Raw genomic sequence first — 22,882 nt, 5'->3', positions numbered from 1 at the left:
ATGATGGAACAACGCCGAAACCGGTTTGTCTCAAAACCAAATTTGACAAGGGATGACGGAAAATCGTTCCAATATACATCATTTATCCACCCTGTCGGAAAATCAACAAAATAAAATAAGACTCTTAATAGAGTTACTCCTACCCCAGAAACTTTTCAATATTTATAGTGCATGCAAAGAACATAAATGGCTACCCCGTGTATTAGCTGATTTTCACAAATGCGCTGTCAATGATAATAAAAATTCATTAGCAATTACTTCCTTCATTTCAACTTTCTTCGCCAAAAGTTTGTGAAGTTACGAAAATAAATTTTCACCATCAGCTGGTTTAGCAGAGTTCCACTGCCACACCGCCATTTTATGCAGGGTAAAAGTGTAACGCTTTTGCGTTGCGAGCAGGCAATATAAGAACGAAATACTCCATAAAGGCGTTATCTGGTTTTTAGAATAAAACAAAATATATTTACAACCCTTGTGTGGCATACAAAAAGCGTAACACTTTTTCCAGAAAAGAAAACGCTATTAGTATGGTACACTATGCTAACGACTGAACGATGGAGCGTAAGAATATACATATGTGTAGCAAGTCTGGCTCAATTGAGCTATGTATGGCGCATTTCGTCGCACCAAAACGTAACATTTAAATTTTTAATAGTTTTTAATGGCTATATCCTTATATGCCCATATTAATTTATACCACAAGTGTCCCCTTCATTTTATGCTTATTAAAGAAAACTTTCTCCACATCAAAAAAAGCAACTATCTTCTGGTATCAATGGTAACATAAACTTTGCCAATTTTCTCGAAACTACTTATGATGTAAATGTTTCATTTGGGTGTGGACCTCCACACTTATGGGGTTACATGGTGTTACCCTCACTTTTGCATTGGGTTACTTGGCGCTGTGCCAAATGGCTGGGATTATATGTAAAAGTGATATTTTTCTTATTCAGATGAAAATCCTACTACATACTTCTGACAGAACCATGAACAGTTAACCGGGTGACATTATATTTAGAAAAGAAAACGCCGTTAGTAACCACTTAAAAATTAGATTGGAGTTTTAACTAGTGCAAATGGCCCAATAGCTCAATTAGCAAAAGAAGCTTTCTTATGCCAGGTTTTTCAGTGCGAGTTTAAACTCCAGTTAAAGTTGACTAGTTCTTCGTTGATTGCCGCTTCGGCCGCTTAAGCTGAGATGAGCAGCAAAATTTAAAGTTATCGAACAAAGTGGCAAGGTTAAACTCTAGTTAACTTTAACTAGAGCTTAAACTCGCACTGAAAAAGTAGGCATTAATCATAGGTGATCAAAATCTATTTTTCAAACCGCAATAGCTCTGAAATGGGCAATTAGAGAAATATGTGAAATGGTGGTTACCAGTACTCATTGCATCCATAACTTATTATCATTTTTACGAATCTTTTCACTGTTTCTGATTTAATGTTTGCATTTTCAAGGAAAATAGTAGTAGTTATTTTGTCATAGCAAGGCATTGTCTTAACAAAAATGGTAGTAAGTAAAGCAAACGTGTTTTTAGCACTTTCAGGTACAAATATATCGAGAACCAGAATCAATTTAAAAATTCGAAATCCGAATACAGCGTACTTACTTACTTACTTAATTGGCGCTTAACCCTCTAAACGGTTATGGCCGTCCAACAAGGCGCGCCAGTCGCTCCTTCGCTCCGCCAACCGGCGCCAATTGGTCACACCAAGGGAGTTTAAATCGTTTTCCACCTGGTCCTTCTAACGGAGTTGGGGCCGCCCTCTACCACTGCTTCCATATGCGGGTTCCGATAGAAACACTTCCTTGGCCGGAGCATCATGTTTCATTCGCATAACATGGCCTAGCCAGCGCAGGCGCTGCGTTTTAATTCGCTGGACTATGTTGATGTCTGCGTATAGCTCATACAGCTCATCATTAAATCTTCTTCGGTACTCCCCATCGCCAACGGGTAGAGGTCCATAAATCTTTCGAAGAACTTTTCTCTCGAACACTCCCAAAGCGGCTTCATCTGCTGTTGTTATGGTCCATGCTTCTGCCCCATATAGCAGGACGGGTACGATAAGTGACTAATAGAGTATGATTTTCGTTCGCCGAGAGAGGACTTTACTTTTCAATTGCCTACCTAGTCCAAAGTAGCATTTATTGGCAAGATTGATTCTTCGCTGGATTTCAGTGCTGATGTTGTTGCTAGTGTTGATGCTGGTTCCCAAATAAACGAAGTCTTTTACTATTTCGAAATTATGGCTGCCAACAGTAGCGTGGTTGCCAAGGCGCATATGCGCTGACTCTTTGCTTGATGACAGCAGGTACTTCGTTTTGTCCTCATTCACCATCAAACCCATCTTTACCGCTTCTTTTTGTGCTTTTTGAACTGTGCTAAACAGTTTTATATACAATTTTGTAGTACTTTATTAAAGAAAGTAAATTTAATTTATTAATTTGTTTTGGGCTGCAAAGCTTTCACCAGAAAGTATTTTAAGTGGTGAAACAAATAGTATTGTGCCTTTAGTTATGGACTTGTTTCCGAAATCTGAATTTTATAAAATAGAGAAAATTAATTCTGTATTTGGAGCCTTAACAGAGAATGAGAGCCTTAAAAAATTAAGAATTTCAAGATTTTAAACATCTGCAGCTTTTGGGAAGAATTAAGATTAGTTAAGAATGAATTAAATGCGCAAATATTTTACAATAGTTATAGAACAAGGCATATGGTCGATTCCACATTAATCCACAAACGTAGAAAGGATATTTTCTATACAAAATTTAATTAAAGCTAAGTGTAGAAATAGACTTCAAATAAACACAGTTTCGAATTAAAAAAAAAAACAAGTAAGGACGGGACTGTCTTCGGCTGTTCATACCTTTCATGAATGGGGCTGAACAATAATCTTATCCCATTCGTAATCTCCGAATAATCGGATGTATAAGATAAGAAATATATAGTGAACAGATCTACATACCTAAACGATTTTTAAGATAAATATAAAATAAACAAGTAAGAACGGGACTGCCGAAGACTTCATACCTTTCATGAATGGGACTGAAAAATAATCTTATCCCGTTCGTAATCTCCGAATAATCGGATGTATAAGATAAGAAATATATAGTGAACAGATCTACATACCTTAACGATTTTTAAGATAAATATAAAATAAAAATCAGGTAGGTAATTTGTGTGAGGATGCAAAGTTTCAGGTTTTTTGTGGTCTGCGTGTAAAAACTATGACTAGGAATCACGTATTTCAACAATATATGACGTAAACGTAACTATTTGATAAAATTTGATGAATTTTGAAGCTTCTAGCCGTAAAAAGGGGGCAAAAATTAGAGTTTATATGGGGTATATAATATATATACCACCGATCTCTATGATTTTTTCAGACAACAATATATGCTATATGCGTAAGCATATGGTGAAATTTGAAGCATCTAGCTGTTAAAAAGGGGCAGAAATTGCGCAAAGTTTCTTAACTGAACAATCGGTTGTATGAGATATATACTATATATACCACCGATCTCAATGATTTTTTCAGACAACAATATATGCTATACACGTAAGCAGTTGGTGAAATTTGAAGCTTCTAGCTGTTAAAATGGGGCCGAAATCGTAAAAAAAATATATATATACTATATATACATATATACTATATATACCATCATATATATATTATATATATCACCGATCTCTATGATTTTTTGACACAACAATACATACTATATACGTAAACAATCGGTGAAATTTGAAGCTTATAACTGTTAAAATGGGGAAGAAATTGCGCAAAGTTTCTTATCTGAAAAATCGGTTGTATGGGATATATACTATATATACCACCGGTATCTATGATTTTCTCAGACAACAAAATAAGCTATACACGTAAGCATTTGGTGAAATTTGAACATATCTAAACGATTTTTAAGATAAATATAAAATAAAAAATAGGTAGATAATCTGTGTGAGGATGCAAAGCTTCACGTTTTTTGTGGTCTGCATGTAAAAACTATGACTACGAATCACGTATTTCAAAAATATATGACGTAAACGTAACTATTTGATGAAATTTGATGAATTTTGAAGCTTCTAGCCGTAAAAAAGGGGTCAAAATGACAGTTTATATGAAGTATATAATATATATACCACCGATCTCTATGATTTTTTCAGACAACAATATATGCTATATACGTAAGCATTTTGTGAAATTTGAAGCTTCTAACTGTTAAAACGGGGCAGAAATTGCGCAAAGTTTCTTATCTGAACAATCGGTTGTATGAGATATATACTATGTATACCACCGATCTCAATGATTTTTTCAGACATCAATATATGCTATACACGTAAGCAGTTGGTGAAATTTGAAGCTTCTAGCTGTTAAAATGGGGCCGAAATCGTAAAAAAAAATATATATGCTATATATATATACTATATATACCATCATATATAAATGTTGCTCCTGGAATCGGATATGCCAACATTGGGGCAGTGCACAAACGCTCCTTCAATGTTTGGAAAGCCACCTCTTGCTCCTTTTTCCATTCAAAAGCTTTATTTTTTCTTGTAAGCTCATGGAGACTATGGGCTACGCTGAAAAAAATTGGTACAAATCGGAGGTAATATGTGCACAGCCCAAGGAAACTTCTCAAGTAATGTAGGTTCTGTGGTTTGGGCAATCCTTTACAGCCTCTATCTTTTCGTTTGCAGTGCAGATGCCCTCTGTCGTTACCTTGTGACCCAAATAATTTATTTCCTTTTTAAACAGCGCACACTTTTTGGGACTTAACTTCAGACCAGCGCCAGCTATTCTCTGGAAAACTTCCTCCAAGTTCTTAAGATGTTACTCAAAGTTCTTGCCCAATACGATGATGTCGTCCTTTGAAGTGATTTGATGATCCCTGACAGTTAAGACTAATCGTTCGCCGACCGTTTGGAGCTTACTAATACCACTTCCGTCTTTTTGCTAGCCAACTCCAATCCCGTATTGGTCAGCCATTCCTTTATTCTTGCTACGGCGTCATTACATAATGCTTGCAGCAGGTCCAATTTCTTGGCCACTTCTACCACTGCAATATCATCAGCATATCCCACAATTTGCGTGTTTTCTTGTAGATCAATCTTTAGCACCCCGTCATACATTACATTCCAAAGCGTTGGACTGAGAACAGATCCCTGTGGGACGTCTCCACTGATTTTTTACTCTTTTGCTCATTGATCCGTGTCAAAAAGAAGTACTCTGTCTTTAAGATAGCTACCTATTATTCTGCGTAAGTAAGCCGGTGTGCCGAAGCTTTGCAGCGCTGCCATTATCTGCATCCAGTTCGCAGTGTTAAAAGCATACTTGATGTCCAACGTAATCAGTGCACAAAACTTCTTTTGATTTTGTCATCCAGAGATAGCTTCTCTAGCTATATTGACGACTGTTTGTATTGCATCTACGGTGGATCTTGATTTGCGAAATCCATATTGATTATTCGATAAGCCACATGGTCTTTCTAGAGTCAGCTGTAGGCGCTCACTAATTATACCCTCGAAAATATTTCCTAGGGAATCCAGCATACACATTGGCCTATATCAGGAAGGTTGCTCCGGCCGTTTACCACGTTTCAGCAATAGGACAAGTCTTTGTCGTTTCCACGGGCGAGGGAACACTCCTTCTTGCATACAAGCATTAAAAAGATCAGTAAATAATGTAGCCCTAGTTGTGATCGCGACTTTAAGGGCTATGTTTCTCCATCGGGTCCTGGGGATGTGTTATCAGCAACTCTTTTTGCAGCGTCCAGCACCTCTTGCTCTGTAATTTGTGGAATTTCCGTACTTTCTAGATCCTCGCTTTGATAAGTCCAGCGATCTTGCGCCGGGAAAAGTGTTTCAACAATAGTATTCATCAGTATCGGGCACGTAGGTTGCTGTGATATCGGTCCTTTAACTTTGGCCATCACAGTTCGGTAGGCAGATCCCCAAGGATCTAGGTCGACATTATCCAGCAGTTCCCTAAATCATAACTTCTTGCTCTTTTTTACGGCATTTTTAAGTGCCTTTCTTTGTGCGACATAGGGGCTGTGTAACTCCGCATATCGTCTCACAGCGTCATAAATTAAGTCGGACTTACATAGACGCTTTCGTTGTGTTCTTTTGAACTGACGCTTTGGCGATAACAATTTAACAATAGCCATCATCCCGTCGCAAAGATCCTGAGCCACATAAATAATTTTGCATGTAAATGTAACAACAATGATTCCTACGCTTTGACAATGTCATACAAAAGACTTTGAAACACCTTGCGTTATCTTTGAAGCAACCAAAGCGTTTATATAAATTTGCTCTAATGCATTTGTGTAAACAGCCATAGAAGTGAAATTTCTCATTAGGGAAACATGTTACACGTGTGGCGCTCTATATTTTGTTAAGTTTCTCTTGACTTTTTTGACTCTAATTTAAATAAATTTTTTTCCGCAAATCTTCTATTATTTATATTTCCGCGGAAATATATGCAACTATTTCATTTGTTAATAGTAATAAAGTAGTCTTATATACCAAAGATGCAACTCTAGACCTTAGATTTGCATCAGGTGAGCGAGGCTGTTTGCAATTTTGGCGTTTATCGCTTAGACGTCGGCCCTTTGCTTGTATGTGAAGAAAGAGCCGACGCCTTAACGTACTCGAAAACATGTAAATCTACAAACAGAAAACATTCGACGGTAGAATAATAAACGAACAGATAAACACAATTTTTTACACAATATTCGAGCCTTTAAAACTTGTTTACAAGAAATAAAGTAATCACACAGGTACAACAGACTAACACACAACAACAAATGAACACAAAACAATTAACGCACAAAAACAACAAACTCGCAAAGAAGGTCAATCGACTAAAATTACGGATTTTTACATGCCCCAGTCAGCCACACAAATCGATCAGTAAAAACCACCATCGGTTCGGTATGACCACACAGCACATACACATAACTAAATATACACAAGCATCAATTTTGACAGTACCTGTTCATGTACCTACGAACTATAAATACGAGACAAACGACAACAACAGATCAGAACGAAAATCGACCCCGATGATGGAACAACGCCGAAACCGGTTTGTCTCAAAACCAAATTTGACAAGGGATGACGGAAAATCGTTCCAATATACATCATTTATCCACCCTGTCGGAAAATCAACAAAATAAAATAAGACTCTTAATAGAGTTACTCCTACCTCAGAAACTTTTCAATATTTATAGTGCATGCAAAGAACATAAATGGCTACCCCGTGTATTAGCTGATTTTCACAAATGCGCTGTCAATGATAATAAAAATTCATTAGCAATTACTTCCTTCATTTCAACTTTCTTCGCCAAAAGTTTGTGAAGTTACGAAAATAAATTGTCACCATCAGCTGGTTTAGCAGAGTTCCACTGCCACACCGCCATTTTATGCAGGGTAAAAATGTAACTCTTTTGCGTTGCGAGCAGGCAATATAAGAACGAAATACCCCATAAAGGCGTTATCTGGTTTTTAGAATAAAACAAAATATATTTACAACCCTTGTGTGGCATACAAAAAGCGTAACACTTTTTCCAGAAAAGAAAACGCTATTAGTATGGTACACTATGCTAACGACTGAACGATGGAGCGTAAGAATATACATATGTGTAGCAAGTCTGGCTCAATTGAGCTATGTATGTCGCATTTCGTCGCACCAAAACGTAACATTTAAATTTTTAATAGTTTTTAATGGCTATATCCTTATATGCCCATATTAATTTATACCACAAGTGTCCCCTTCATTTTATGCTTATTAAAGAAAACTTTCTCCACATCAAAAAAAGCAACTATCTTCTGGTATCAATGGTAACATAAACTTTGCCAATTTTCTCGAAACTACTTATGATGTAAATGTTTCATTTGGGTGTGGACCTCCACACTTATGGGGTTACATGGTGTTACCCTCACTTTTGCATTGGGTTACTTGGCGCTGTGCCAAATGGCTGGGATTATATGTAAAAGTGATATTTTTCTTATTCAGATGAAAATACTACTACATACTTCTGACAGAACCGAGAACAGTTAACAGGGTGACATTATATTTAGAAAAGAAAACGCCGTTAGTAACCACTTAAAAATTAGATTGGAGTTTTAACTAGTGCAAATGGCCCAATAGCTCAATTAGCAAAAGAAGCTTTCTTATGCCAGGTTTTTCAGTGCGAGTTTAAACTCCAGTTAAAGTTGACTAGTTCTTCGTTGATTGCCGCTTCGGCCGCTTAAGCTGAGATGAGCAGCAAAATTTAAAGTTATCGAACAAAGTGGCAAGGTTAAACTCTAGTTAACTTTAACTAGAGCTTAAACTCGCACTGAAAAAGTAGGCATTAATCATAGGTGATCAAAATCAATTTTTCAAACCGCAATAGCTCTGAAATGGGCAATTAGAGAAATATGTGAAATGGTGGTTACCAGTACTCATTGCATCCATAACTTATTATCATTTTTACGAATCTTTTCACTGTTTCTGATTTAATGTTTGCATTTTCAAGGAAAATAGTAGTAGTTATTTTGTCATAGCAAGGCATTGTCTTAACAAAAATGGTAGTAAGTAAAGCAAACGTGTTTTTAGCACTTTCAGGTACAAATATATCGAGAACCAGAATCAATTTAAAAATTCGAAATCCGAATACAGCGTACTTACTTACTTACTTAATTGGCGCTTAACCCTCTAAACGGTTATGGCCGTCCAACAAGGCGCGCCAGTCGCTCCTTCGCTCCGCCAACCGGCGCCAATTGGTCACACCAAGGGAGTTTAAATCGTTTTCCACCTGGGTCCTTCTAACGGAGTTGGGGCCACCCTCTACCACTGCTTCCATATGCGGGTTCCGATAGAAACACTTCCTTGGCCGGAGCATCATGTTTCATTCGCATAACATGGCCTAGCCAGCGCAGGCGCTGCGTTTTAATTCGCTGGACTATGTTGATGTCTGCGTATAGCTCATACAGCTCATCATTAAATCTTCTTCGGTACTCCCCATCGCCAACGGGTAGAGGTCCATAAATCTTTCGAAGAACTTTTCTCTCGAACACTCCCAAAGCGGCTTCATCTGCTGTTGTTATGGTCCATGCTTCTGCCCCATATAGCAGGACGGGTACGATAAGTGACTAATAGAGTATGATTTTCGTTCGCCGAGAGAGGACTTTACTTTTCAATTGCCTACCTAGTCCAAAGTAGCATTTATTGGCAAGATTGATTCTTCGCTGGATTTCAGTGCTGATGTTGTTGCTAGTGTTGATGCTGGTTCCCAAATAAACGAAGTCTTTTACTATTTCGAAATTATGGCTGCCAACAGTAGCGTGGTTGCCAAGGCGCATATGCGCTGACTCTTTGCTTGATGACAGCAGGTACTTCGTTTTGTCCTCATTCACCATCAAACCCATCTTTACCGCTTCTTTTTCCAGTTTGGAGTAAGCAGAGCTAACAGCGCGGGTGTTTAGGCCGATGACATCAATGGCATCAGCATATGCCAGTAATTGCACGCTTCAATAGTATATTGTTCCAGTGCGGTTAAGTTCTGCAGCTAGTATAATTTTCTCCAGCATCAAATTATAGAAATCGCACGATAGGGGGCACCCTGTCTGAAACCTCGTTTAGTTTCGAACAGTTCCGAGAGGTACTTCCCTATTCTGACTGAGCTGATGGTGTTGCTCAACGTCATTTTGCACAGCCGTATAAGTTTTGCGGAGAAACCAAATTCAGACATAGCGGCATATAGGCAGCTCCTTTTCGTGCTGTCGAAGGCGGCTTTAAAGTCGACGAAGAGGTGATGTGTGTCGATTATTTTTTCACGGGTTTTTTCCAAGATTTGGCGCATTGTGAAAATCTGGCCGATGGTAGATTTACCAGGTCTGAAGCCGCACTTATAAGGTCCTAGCAGCCGGTTCACGGTGGGCTTCAATCTTTCGCACAATACACTTGAAAGGACCTTATATGCGATATTGAGAAGGCTGATTCCACTCTTCCGCCAATATTTTGCTAAGAAGCTGCTGCATGCGCCTTACCAACTCCTCGTCGCCGTGTACTTGAATAGCTCCGCAGGCAATCCATCAGCGCCCACGGCCTTGTTGTTTTTCAATCTGGTTATTGCTATTCTAACTTCGTCATAATCGGGTGGGGGGACATATATTCCATCATCATCGATTGCGAGATCGGGTTCTTCATCTCTGCGCGCTGAATTGCTGCCTCCATTTAGGAGAACAGAGAAGTGTTCCCTCCATAATCTAAGCACTCTCTGGACATCAGTTACAAGGTCGCGTACATATAGCGTACACTCAGAGAAAAACTCTGTTCTAAAAGCCCGCCCCACCGGACTCAATTCAAGCTTTTCATGTTCTTACTTTTTTGTTCTTGAAAAATGAACGACCTGTTCTCAAAAAAACAACCTTGTTCTGGAACTGACAAGCATTTTCTAGAAAAGAGAACGGCTGGTCTTAAAATATGAACAAATTTTCTATTAATGAGAACAATGTTCTTATATTAAGGACAATGTTCTTAAATTAAGTTCAAGAAAAAAGAAACGGTATAATTCGTGTGCACTACAATGTTAAATACAACATTTGGCACAAGCTATGAAGCAGTTGTAGTTGCCCAGCGGCTATGAGTTGCGGTTGCGATCGTGTGGCGCGAGTTCGATGACCGTCAAACTCTGAAGTTTTTTAAAACAATTTTTTTATATTCTATTTTTTTATCTTAACTCTTATTTTTAGTTCAGTTCCATTCACATATGCACAGGTAATTCTCAAACTTGTTATGGAATGTTTTAAGTATATATTCAGATTGCATCATCAAATAAGAAGAATTTATCAAAAAGAGAAATTTATAAAAAAAAATGCAAATCATGCATTTTTTCTAACCTTTTGGGGTTTAATGATAGTTTTTTGTTATTAATATTTTTTATTAATGACAAAAAAATTATTTATTAATAAAAAAAAAATAAATAAATGGTACCTTCCTACTCCCACCAATGATCAAACATAAACCGTTCTTGAATTGAGACCGAAAACTGTTAAATCGACCACAAATCCTTCTCGAAGAGTGAGAACGAAAAATCTTAAATCAAGGCCAAGTAGTGGTTGAAATGAGCACAGAAGGTTCACACATTGGATAAACTGTTCTTAAAACAAGCCCGTCGGTCACGTGTTAAGAAAAAACGTATTTAAAAACTTTTGTCAACGAATGTTCTTAATTTTGAACTTGTTTCTCTGAGTGTACCGAAGGCCTTTAGAAAAGTATTAGCTCGATCCGGGTCTTAAATTTGTCGGCCTATGTAATTTACCAGTAGCTCTTCAGTTAAGCAGAATTGGCATCGAGATGGAATTACCCTATATGCTTTATTTAAATACATGTGAATTTATTTAATCCCCCAGCGCGCTAGGGAGCTTAGAATATACCCGCAGAAGGTTTGCTCGTCGTAAGAGGCGATTAAAATACCAAATTGATATAATGGGTTGTGTAGCGCAACCATTTGAAGGGTTTCGCAGCGCATTTTATAGCGTCTCCAATCCAATTTTCAACCTCACCTACCCGCCGCGAAACCTGTTTCTTTAACAGCCGAGGCTCTGGTCACCCCAAGCTCCTCATATATATAGGGGGTTGGTTTCATGTGGTCATACTAAATCCAGGGATGGTCGGGACAGTACTTTAATGGTGCTTGTTACCGGAACGTACCGGATCTGCCTTCAGCAAAGAACCATCAACATCGATAACACTACCCAAAACCTTCGGGGAGTGTCTTTATTGCTTCAATAATAACAACAATAATTTATTTTAGAACAATAGCAAAACTGGAATATATCAATATTTTTCTTAATATTTTTCTGGTTTATAGCCTACGTACAAAGAACCCGCTATTTATCATGATATTTACTTGTAATACACCTACACCAAGTTTAGATAAAAACTCCAAAGCTTATTTAAATACGTATTTATGAGTTTACATCAATAATAACATGCTTGAACAACTTTCGGATTTAATAACCGGGGCCCTTCCTATATCGACTGCTGAGGGGAAGATCACCCTGTCTCGGCTGCCGCTTCGAAAACGCCCGGTCTCAGAAAACGTCTAAATAACGCGCTTTTCAGAATTCAGTTGAAGAACGCCCTATCTTAGAATTTTTTTAATAACACCCCAGATAATTTTATAATGTATTGAGTTTGTGCTTAGATAGGGCGTTTTTGAGAAAAAATCTGAAATAGGGTGTTCTTCAACTGAATTCTGAAACAGAGGTTTTAAAACAAGAGCTGAAATAGGGTGTTTTCGAAACGATAGTCGAGATTGGAGAATATTCCACTCAGCAGTCGATATGTATGTATCTACTTTCCGCAACCGATTTTCGTTCATTTTGTTGTGTTGTTACCTCTAACGGCAGTGGACTCTCCTGTAACGTTTGAAAAAGTTTAGCTGCTTCTGCTGACATTTTAAAAAGAAAATCTGCGTTAGCCTTTTGGTCGCTAGATGATGAATCAAAACTTGTAGAATTTGAAATTGGTTTTGCGCCAGATATACCGTTTTTTAATTCTCGTTGAACTTCACCTTCAATTTCTGGTTCACTGTTAGCGGATGTTTTAGATTCAGATATGGCAGTGGCCTGTAAAACAATTTTAAATTCAATTAATTACAAGAAATTAGAACAATTTTATATAAGGGCAATTCACTCGATAAACTCTCGTAAATGTCATGATTCATGATACGCTAAACAGTTACGAGACTTTTATATGTTTATGTGAAAGCCTGGTTAGTCTTATGTTATTAAGTATTACTTGTTGTAAAATAAGGCGACAATCCTCAGTGCTTTGCTTTATTATGCATTCTCTAAGATTTTGATGAAGAGGACGTGAAGGACTTAAGTTTAAGTGGTCGTTGGAAAATCCATTCTCTTGACGGTCTTTTATTTTAACATTTGATAATTTATTGTCTGTATTATACGATGTTGGAATCGGATGATGACTTGAATTAATACGATGTCTACTTAGTCTAGACATTTTAATAGGTATCCGCCGTCCTTTTGGTAAAGCTGTTGCTTTAACTATAGGTTCCTCTTTATAGTTAAAACTTTTAAGTGTATTTGAACTAAAAATCGGACTGTCCTCATAACTATGAAACTTTTCAGAATCGGCTTTAATAGAACCCTTTGATAAAAATCTAGCACAGTTTTCTTCATTAACGTTTGGCAGAGGCGATATTGCCTTTTCTTTAACTGTTGTATAAGCTTGCTTGGCTCGATTTTTTTCCATAGAAGGCATGGTTTTATATAATACTTTTGAAGATCCTGTATTCCCAACGGGGTTTATTGATGTCACCTTTGGCAATGTACCATCTGTTAAGCGTTTTGAGTATTCTTGTATGCTTTTCTTATTATTAACTCGATCTTGAAGTAATAAATATATCGCTGCGACATGGTCATAACTATTCTTGTTTAAACTTGTTTTAGTCTTTTCAGGAGGAATACCAGCAAATTCCGACATAATTCTTAGAATATCCTCGTTTGGTTCAATGCTCGACGTGCCATCCATATTTACGTTGCACTTTATTAGAGTAGCGCTATTCCGAGATTCGCCACAAACCCAACGATGATTTTTAATTTGCTCAATTGTGTATCTTCGCGCAGGATCTAGTACAAGCATTCTACGAATCAAGTGCTCGCACTCTTTAAATGAAATAACTAGTTATAAGCAAGTTTATTTTACATAATATATTGTACCTGAGGACATAAAAAAAGGAATTCTGAATCGTCCTGAAAGTACTCGATCCCTTAGGCTCTGCAAAGTAGATCCATCAAAGGGTAACGACCCACAAACGAGGACGTAAAGTACCACACCAAGTGACTAGAAGATTTAATTGTTATAAATTGATATCTATAGTATTCACACACATTTAAAATTTTGAACCTAAATCTTAAGTTTTTTTTTTGTACTACATATATAAGCCAACCATACTTGGTTTAAAATTTAAATTATACCGGTTTCCGTGAAAACGACTTTGCAGAACTTGGTTTTAATTTTAAACCTGTGCGGACAGATGGCAGGTTTCGAGCTGAAGTCCTCTGGAACGAAGTAGTGTGCTCTACCCACTACTTCACTTTTGGTGAGATGACATAGTCCCAAATAGCCCCAGATTTTTCAATTAAAATTATGTCACCGCCTCGCAATGACTGGCCCCAAAGTTTTTTATTAGGGATTCTGTCACTGTATACATAATCCCAAGTAAACAAGAGACTTATTCCCTAATATTCTGGTATAAACATTTTTGTCTGTTCCCCTCACTATAGTAGGCACCTTTTCGTTGGTGTGAGGGTTTATCCGAACTCCATAGCGCCCGACTGTGGCTTGCATCTACGCCGTTTCGCCTTATAGGAGCGCGGCGGGATGTCGGTGACCAAAAACTGCTAACCTCCTAATCCAGGGTGCTATGCGGACCATGTCTACTGTATGAAATGCAGTCAGGGGGTATTTTCTGCTGTATTTGAACGGAGCCTTCCCGATACCGGGCCGTCCCGAGATGTAACTATAGTCTTACATCAGCAAGAGGTGATGTTGTAGTGGATGCTTTTTATCCCCATTTTTAACATTAGACCGCTGAACTCGCGTTGTCGGGCAGGTGGTCGTACGACCAAGATGAACACAAAAACTTCTAAAGAAGGTAAGGTTGAGAAGGAAAAGACGTTGGCGTCGCAAGAAGAAGAAATAGCTATCAGCGATGACTAAGACGCGTATAACGATGATAGTGTGCAGTCATTGCGCTTGGTAAAGGAGCGGAAAACTCTCTCACAATACCGGCATGATACATTTGCCATGGTTTCCATATGGAATTTCTTCCTGACTCAGCGCTCGCGAATTCAGCGTTTGTTACGTTGCAGCATTATAGCTGCAGTCATGGTTAGAAAACACCTATACTCGTCTATGCTATCGAACTTCAGTACCGAATGTTGGGCCACGATCATGCAATGGGCTTGATATCACATTGAGCTGTGAGCATGATATATCGGGGTCCTTGACAGGCCATTCTTCTAATACCATACATACATCACTTTCAGCACACCCCTAAAGAGCGTAGGAAGGGAAACCTTTAGAAACTCTAGGCAAAGGACTGGTACAAATTCCAGAAATGTGTATCAGGAAGAATGGGGCAGCCTAAAGAGGTTACTACCATGGAGGAGTTGGAGGAATCCAACAACTTCTTATAAAAAACGCTGAAAACTGCGAAAAAGAGAGCTTGTCATTTGAGAAGATTCAAGGGGAAAGCAAAACCACAATGGTGAGTATTCTTAGAGGGGAGGTAAGAGAATATAGAGATCTATAAACGTGAAATCACTAGGTCGGAGATGGTTTCTTGGAAATTTTTCTGAGCGGACATGGTATGCTCCAGCGAAGCGGCTATATATGTATAATATATAGCATTGTATACTCTTTGCTATGCTGTAGCATTCACTAATTAAGTTATTCACTCATTTGTACAAACATATATTTCGACCCGTTTAGGAATTCCTTAAAATACATTGACTCTTACATACATATTAATACATTTGTACATACATATATTTTGGCTCGCTTTGGTACGGCCTGAGATTAAATTGACACATTCATTCATTTGTACAAACATATATTGGTAACTTGAACCTTGGTATGCCACTGTTTGGAGCTTGCTCGCGACAAGCCTTTACCTGTAAACAAATTATTAACATGATTCATTTATGCTTGCGTTGCAGATTCCACAGCTAATTTTATTCATGCTTAGAATGCATTTCCCAGGGAACTGAATTGAATGTATATGTGTGTTATACTTAGTTTGTAAGTATTAGTGTAAGTAAGTATTTTAGCTCATAGAAATTTTGTATAAAAGAAAACAACTTTTGAATAAAGAAATTAATTCAATCTGCTGCCGCTTCAATGGCAGTCAATTCTATCTTGTGCCGCTAAATGGGCACTGCAACCTAATTACGTTGTTCTCATTATCCTCAAATATTACAATGCTACAGATGGCAGGTGGAAAGATTGTAGAATGGCTTAGAATAATATTTGTTGCATAAAACTGAACCACGTCCCGCAATATTGGAGAAGGGCTCGGCTAGCCTTCGTACCGAAATCGGAAAAAACCTAGTCATCTGCATCCGAAAGACTACGGGCCTATTAGTTTGACATCTTTTCTGCTCAAACCCCTAAAGAGATTAATAGATGTTTATATAAAAACAAATATGAATGAAGAATTATTCTCTTCAGCACAACATGATCACACCAAAAAATCCCCGGAATACCAATAATATACCCTAGGTATTTTTTTGGACATTGCCGCAGCTTTCGACAATTTCTCGAAAGGAGCAATCATCGACAGTCTGAACTCGATTGATGTTCATCCCGCCTTAACAATTTGGACTCCATGTTAAGCCGCAAAATGATCACGTTGCAGTGGGGTCTATGCGAGGCAGCAAAATCTGCAAATAGGGGGCGGCGTAAGGTGGGGTCTTATCACCAATGTTGCGGACGCTGGCTATAAACCAATTTCTTAGGCGGTTCGACTGAGACCAGTCAAACTTGCGGCATATGCAAATGACGTTTCAGTCATCGCAAACGGCAGATTCCTAAGAACAATCAGCTCTCTGATAGATCAGGCTCTTGGGGATGTACATGCCTGGGCATCTGGAGTTGGATTAACCGGCAACGCGGAAAAAACCGATCTAGTATTATTTACTAAGAAATATAAGGTCCCTATATGGACAAAGCCCAAGCTTGAAGGGTAACCCTACAAGATAAATGAAGCATAAAAAATCTAACAGTCATCCTAGATAATAAGTTGTCGGAGAAACTCAAGAGGATGCTAAGATGCACGTGGGGCCTGCTACCCAAACTCTCTCATTGGGGTTTTACGACAATTATCAAACCTATACTTTACTACGGGGTCCTTGTTTGGCGGACAGCCACAAGTACGGATACCAAAAAACTTGTATGCAGATTATCAATGATTAGCATAACGGAAGCCTTTGGAATTACCCCGACAGCGGCATTGCATGCCATTCTACACATCCCGCCAGCAGACCTGATGGCTAAAAATATCGCGTTAGCCACTGCAACAAGGCTAAAGGCCTCTGAGCGCTATCTTACATAGGGAACATGGTGTTATGGTGCCGTGCCTGAGCTTCGAAAGAGAGCTGGGGGTTACAATGGAGCGGACTGTTGTCGCCAGGGTGCAGAAATGGTAGGAAATACTATACACGTGTTTAAAAATTAACGGAAGGGGTCGGGTCTGCTTTTTACTGTGTCGATCCAGAAATAAGTAGATCCAAAATCCTTGATGAAAGCTGCAGAAATTCTGGAGGAAGCGTGCTTGAGCTGCAGTCGCGTCAACATATACATATTTTGATAGTCAGGCAGCGATTAAGGTAATAAGCGCACACAGTACTTTATCAATAAGTGTCTGAAGAAGCACTGGAAAAACTTCACTCAAGCGGAACTATAAATCTGTACTGAGTTCCTGGTCATAAAGGGATTTTTATCTAACAGAAAGGCCAATGAGTTGGGAAAGGAGGTTGCAGCACTCGCTGAATCGACGGCACACGTCCCAGACCGTTTGGGAGAAATCAAAAGGAAACAGGAGTTGCATATGATCCATCAAGCAGGAAATGCGTGGACAGAAGCGCGGGCCTGCAAAATTTCTGAGATAATGTGCAAATCCTACGATATTTTTATTTGTTGTTTTTCGGCCTTCAATATTTAAATTATTCAAATTTCCGAACTCAAGGCCACGCATAAATAAAAAACCAAATGTTTTATATTTTGTAATAAATATATTTGTTTAATAATACTGGATCACCAATTCGAATTTTTTTTCTGCACCAGAGACGCCATTATGAAATTCCTATGTAAAATCACCCCCTGGTTCCGAAAAGTTTTTGAGATATTTACAAATTACCGTTTTTCAAAAAAAAAAAAAAAAAATTGGGTCCACTTAATCATATATATCTCAAGAACGAATTAAGCAATTCCAAAACGGTTTGAAGCTTTTAAAAGGCAATAAAATTTGCTATACACTGTGAATACAACACTTTTTGCTAGGCCTTGCAGACTCAAAGATAACCAACAATCATTACGGATTTTTTCAATTTTTTTGTGTAAATATATAAAAAAAATTTTACTTTGCGAGGAAGGATCTCGAAATTTTTTTCTTTTTCTATAAGCTCAGTTTTATTACAAACCAAAAAAAAAACACAAGTAAGGACGGGACTGTCTTCGGCTGTGCCGAAGACTTCATACCTTTCATGAATGGGGCTGAACAATAATCTTATCCCATTCGTAATCTCCAAATAATGCGCTGTATAAGATAAGAAATATATAGTGAACAGATGTACATACCTAAATGATTTTAAGATAAATATAAAAAAATGCCAAAAAACCCCCTTATCTGAACGATCGGTTGTATGGGATATATATTATATATAGCTCCGATGGAAATGATTTTTACACGAAATCTTCTATGATATATTAGAATATATATCACCAAGTTTCACTTTTTTATATTGGAAACTAAGGGAAAAATGGCCAAAAATCTTTCTATCTGAATGATCGGTTGTATGGGATATATATTAAATATAGATCCGATCGAAATTAGTTTTTCATGAAATCTTCTATGATATATTAGAATAAATATACCAAGTTTGACGTTTTTATATTAGAAATTAAGGGAGAAATGGCTAAAAATCTTTCTATATGAACGATCGGTTGTATGGGATATATATTATATATAGCTTCGATCGAAATGATTTTTTCATGAAATCTTCTATGATATATTAGAATAAATATCACCAAGTTTAACGTTTTTAACACGCTTTTATTAGCTTGGCCTGTATGTAACGGGATCTTTGAGCTTAATTTTCACCGGTTTCTAGAAGTCTGTTTAATTTGCAATTTTGCATACGTATCAAGGACCGATGACAATGCATTAATGTGGTGGTGTGGTGACATAAGGTCAACGGCCATAAGGTCAATTGGCCTTATTACGACTTTGAATGGCCATAAGTTTGATTGAAACTTTGCACACGTATCAAGGCTCGAGGACAATGCATTAATGTGATGGTACGGTGACATACGGTCAATTGGCCTTATTACCACTTTGAATGGCCATAAGTTTGATTGAAACTTTGCACACGTATCAAGGCTCGATGACAATGCATTAATGTGATGGTGTGGTGACATAACCCTTCCAGACCCATGAGCAAACTACTTGCGCGATTTTTAAAATGTTTGGTTATATTCCTGTTTTTGTGCTCCAGAAATGTAAACAACTCATTTTGGAAGTTAATCATATGTCCTTCCTACAGCTTAAGGACTCGCACAATTGATGAATGTGGGCCCATCTTGCAAAAAAAAACCGTGATTATTCAACATCGCTGATTTCGGAAAAATATTTATTTGTCAAAGTGATATTCTTTGAAACAATTTTTACGCTTGGAGAAGCACAAAAAACATTACATTTTTCACCTCTAGTGCGTGTACATGATGAATACGCTTTACTATTACACATTTTTGCGAAATTTAAGTCCTCCTCGGATGCCCAATGATGAAATCCATCTTGACGTTTTTCGTTACATCGATGCTTTACAAGACGACTACTCTCCGGAGGCTAAACATCTTCCTCATTTTCGGTATCTGATTCAGAACACCATTCCATGTTCTTTTTTTTTTTCGATGCAAACGAGTGCTTCGGCAACAGAAAGCCGAAAACTAAGAGGTCTAATATATCTTTCGAAGGAGTTTAAATTTTAGGACAGTTTTGGCAATACTCCATCCATTCGTTAGTTGGTCGCAGATCTCAACACCGCCCATCGATATATTATACTCTCTAACAACGCTTGGGCATGCAACTTGTATAAATTTCTTTTCTTTTTTGAACCATCGCTTAACATCGCAACTGGACTACATCCAGCAGAATACACTAATAATACATATTTAGAATCCTTCCCTTGCACGATAGCATGTTTATCATCAGGAATACAGAATTCTTCCATGCCTCCTCTTTTCATTTTTCTTTCTTCAGTCATAGTGATACACTTAACTCTATTTTTCATAATCGTTCCAGTAGCGAATATTCCCTTCACGAAAAGTCGATCTAAAAGAGGCAGAGTTGTAAAATACCTATCAAAAAATACTTTGGAACCTTTAGGAAGAGTTTTTATAAGTCGCAAACCAAATGCTGGTCCAACACCTAGATCTTCTTCTGTAATTGACGTGCTTTTGCCCTGATATATTTTAAAATCCAGCACCGTCCCTTCTGATGTTGGGAGCTCTTAATTTTTCAGTCCCATACATTTTGGTTTGTTTGGTAGGCTTTGTTTAACTGGGCAACGACCGGTAAATGGACTCATTTGTTCGTCAATTGAATTCCGACTATGCTCATTCCTAGGAATACGGTTCGAAATTTTCTCTGTCAGTGCTTTCACACGCCAAGTAATTTTTGTCCAGCAGCTCGTCATCACTGCTGAAATCTTCCAAATCGGAATCTAGTAAAGCTTCAAGAATATCTTCCTGTCAATATTTCTAAAAAAAAAATGTATATACTTTAAGTGACATGAGGTCCAATGAGCACAATTGCTGCATTTCAAAAAGTTATGATCGAAAACTTCACTATTAGATTAAAAAATTAAACATTATTTTTTTAATACTGAAATTTAGTGCACTTTAAAAACACCGCTAATTGATTTTTAATTAATATTACAACTTACTTGAGCGGCTCATATTCACGAATGACGAAATCACAATTACCACGATGCGATTTGCGAGCCAGCGGTACCTTACTGGACAGAACAGTTTTAATAAATAATAAAGATAATCAAACGCACAACTGATTCATGTGTTTCTCATCTGCATACGTAAAATAAAAACGAAAATATATCAATTTAAACCAACTCGCACAATTGATGCATCGGGGCCTGAAAGGGATAAGGTCAACTGCCATAAGGTCAATTGGCGTTGTTACCACTTTGAGTGGCCATAAGTTTGATTGAACCTTTGCACACGTATCAAGGCTCGATGACAATGCATTAATGTGATGGTGCGGTGACATAAGGTCAACGGCCATAAGGTCAATTGGCCTTATTACCACTTTGAATGGCCACAAGTTTGATTGAAACTTTGCACACGTATCAAGGCTAGATGACAATGCATTAATGTGATGGTGTGGTGACATAAGGTCAACGGCCATAAGGTCAATTGGCCTTATTACCACTTTGAATGGCCATAAGTTTGACTGAAACTTTGCACACGTATCAAGGCTCGATAACAATGCGTTAATGTGATGGTGTGGTGACATAAGGGCAACGACCATAAGGTCAATTGGCGTTATTACCACTTTGAATGGCCATAAGTTTGATTGAAACTTTGCACACGTATCAAGGCTCGATGACAATGCAATAATGTGATGGTGGGTGACATAAAGTTAACGGACATAGGGTCAATTGAACTTATGACCACCCCAAATGGCCATAGATTTGAAACCTTGCACATAATGCGAAAAACGCATTCCTTTATTAATGATAGAAGTGGATGCATGGCACATCTACGAAAGCGCATATTGGAGCCATTTTTAACACGCTTTTATTAGCTTGGACTGTATCTATCTATGTATCTATGTATCCATGTATGTATGTAACGAAATCTGGAGTGGAGCCTAGAGCCCCGGTAATGCAGAGCTCCGAACTCCGTTGCACCCTTTGAAGCATTTTAAGATAGGTACTTTTAGCTAGTGCAGGCCACCAAACCAAGGCACCATAAAGAAGAATCGGGCGCACAATGGCCATGTAAATCCAGTAGGTCACCTTAAGGGAGAATCCCCAGGAGGTGTCAATTGCCCTCTTGCAGGTGAACGGCTCTGCTGCTGCCTTCTTGGATCGCTCCACTAGCTTCCTATCCAGAATGACTCCCAAATACTTGACTTGATCGCTAAACGCTAAGAACGTACCCCCAATTCTTGGTGGTGTAAGATTTGGTACTTTATACCTCCTCGTGAAGAGGACAAGCTCGGTTTTATCCGGGTTGACTTCCAAACCTGTGGCGGGTTGTTCTCCTGGAGCAGCTCCAGGATGTCAGCTGGGTCTGTTGGCGTCCCTGGAACCCAGGCTCTAGCCCTTGGTCGTGAGGGGATATCACACGCCACCACTACCTTGAGGCGTGCATCCGGATATACCACCCCTATCAGCGTGACGGCGGCCCTATAGAGGTTTACCGACCTGGCGTCGTCACAGGCAAATAGCTTAACATTTCCTTGGAACCAGCCTCCATCGGTGTAAAATGGCGGTGGACCAGGGTTGTCTTTCTTAACCTTAACGGCCACCGTAGCGAGCGCGCCCTCGATCCACTTCCACTGTTGTTTCGGGATCCTGCCATCTTCGCTGCTCTCGTCTATAATGCCAATGATCTGCCGAACCTTGGCAATTTCGGTGAAAGACCGCGTCCAGCCTCCCTGCGTCTTGGCCCTTTTCGGTGCCGTGGGGTTGGATTCATCCATGGACCGCTGGCGTTTCGAGGTTTCATCACTCTCGACTAAAACTTTTAAAATTACATGAACTAAAAAATTAAAAATAAATAATAGTTTAAAAAAACTAAACAAACACGCTTTTATAGCTAACCGAACCAAAAAATAGAAAGAATTTTCAATTAAAAAGAGTTTATATAACAGTAGTAGAAGGTCAAACAATCATTTGTAGTTAATCACCTCAAAATAAAATTATAATAAAATTTAAGTTATTAACAAAATAATTTAATTCACAGTAAAAAGCGTGGGGCGTGTTGGCAAACACATTGTCGTTAATTGTTGATGAAATAACCGACTAATCAAAAAAAACTCTTCTTTTATAAT

General features: G+C 38.2%; 1 protein-coding gene across 10 annotated transcripts in view; it reads right to left on the bottom strand.

Annotated features, from left to right (window-relative positions):
* The window catches only part of Sik2 (Salt-inducible kinase 2), a 964,644-nt gene that overhangs the window by 378,130 nt on the left and 563,632 nt on the right, over positions 1-22,882 (bottom strand). For all 10 annotated transcript variants that reach the window (XR_010952760.1, XR_010952759.1, XR_010952762.1 and 7 more), the window contains 3 exons: positions 13,743-13,866; positions 12,802-13,688; positions 12,399-12,629 (listed from right to left, as the gene is read on the bottom strand). Coding sequence is in view for 3 of the 10 variants with exons in the window: in XM_067782444.1 (XP_067638545.1) it covers positions 12,399-12,629; positions 12,802-13,688; positions 13,743-13,866 (1,242 nt within the window). In the remaining 7 variants the exon portion in view is untranslated. The remainder of the gene's footprint in view (positions 1-12,398; positions 12,630-12,801; positions 13,689-13,742; positions 13,867-22,882) is intronic.

Source organism: Eurosta solidaginis, chromosome 4 (assembly GCF_040869045.1).
Source record: "Eurosta solidaginis isolate ZX-2024a chromosome 4, ASM4086904v1, whole genome shotgun sequence".
In the NCBI taxonomy this organism is placed as follows: domain Eukaryota; kingdom Metazoa; phylum Arthropoda; class Insecta; order Diptera; family Tephritidae; genus Eurosta; species Eurosta solidaginis.
The sequence above is the reverse complement of the archived record's forward strand: the minus strand, read 5'-3'. Positions and strand labels throughout refer to the sequence as shown.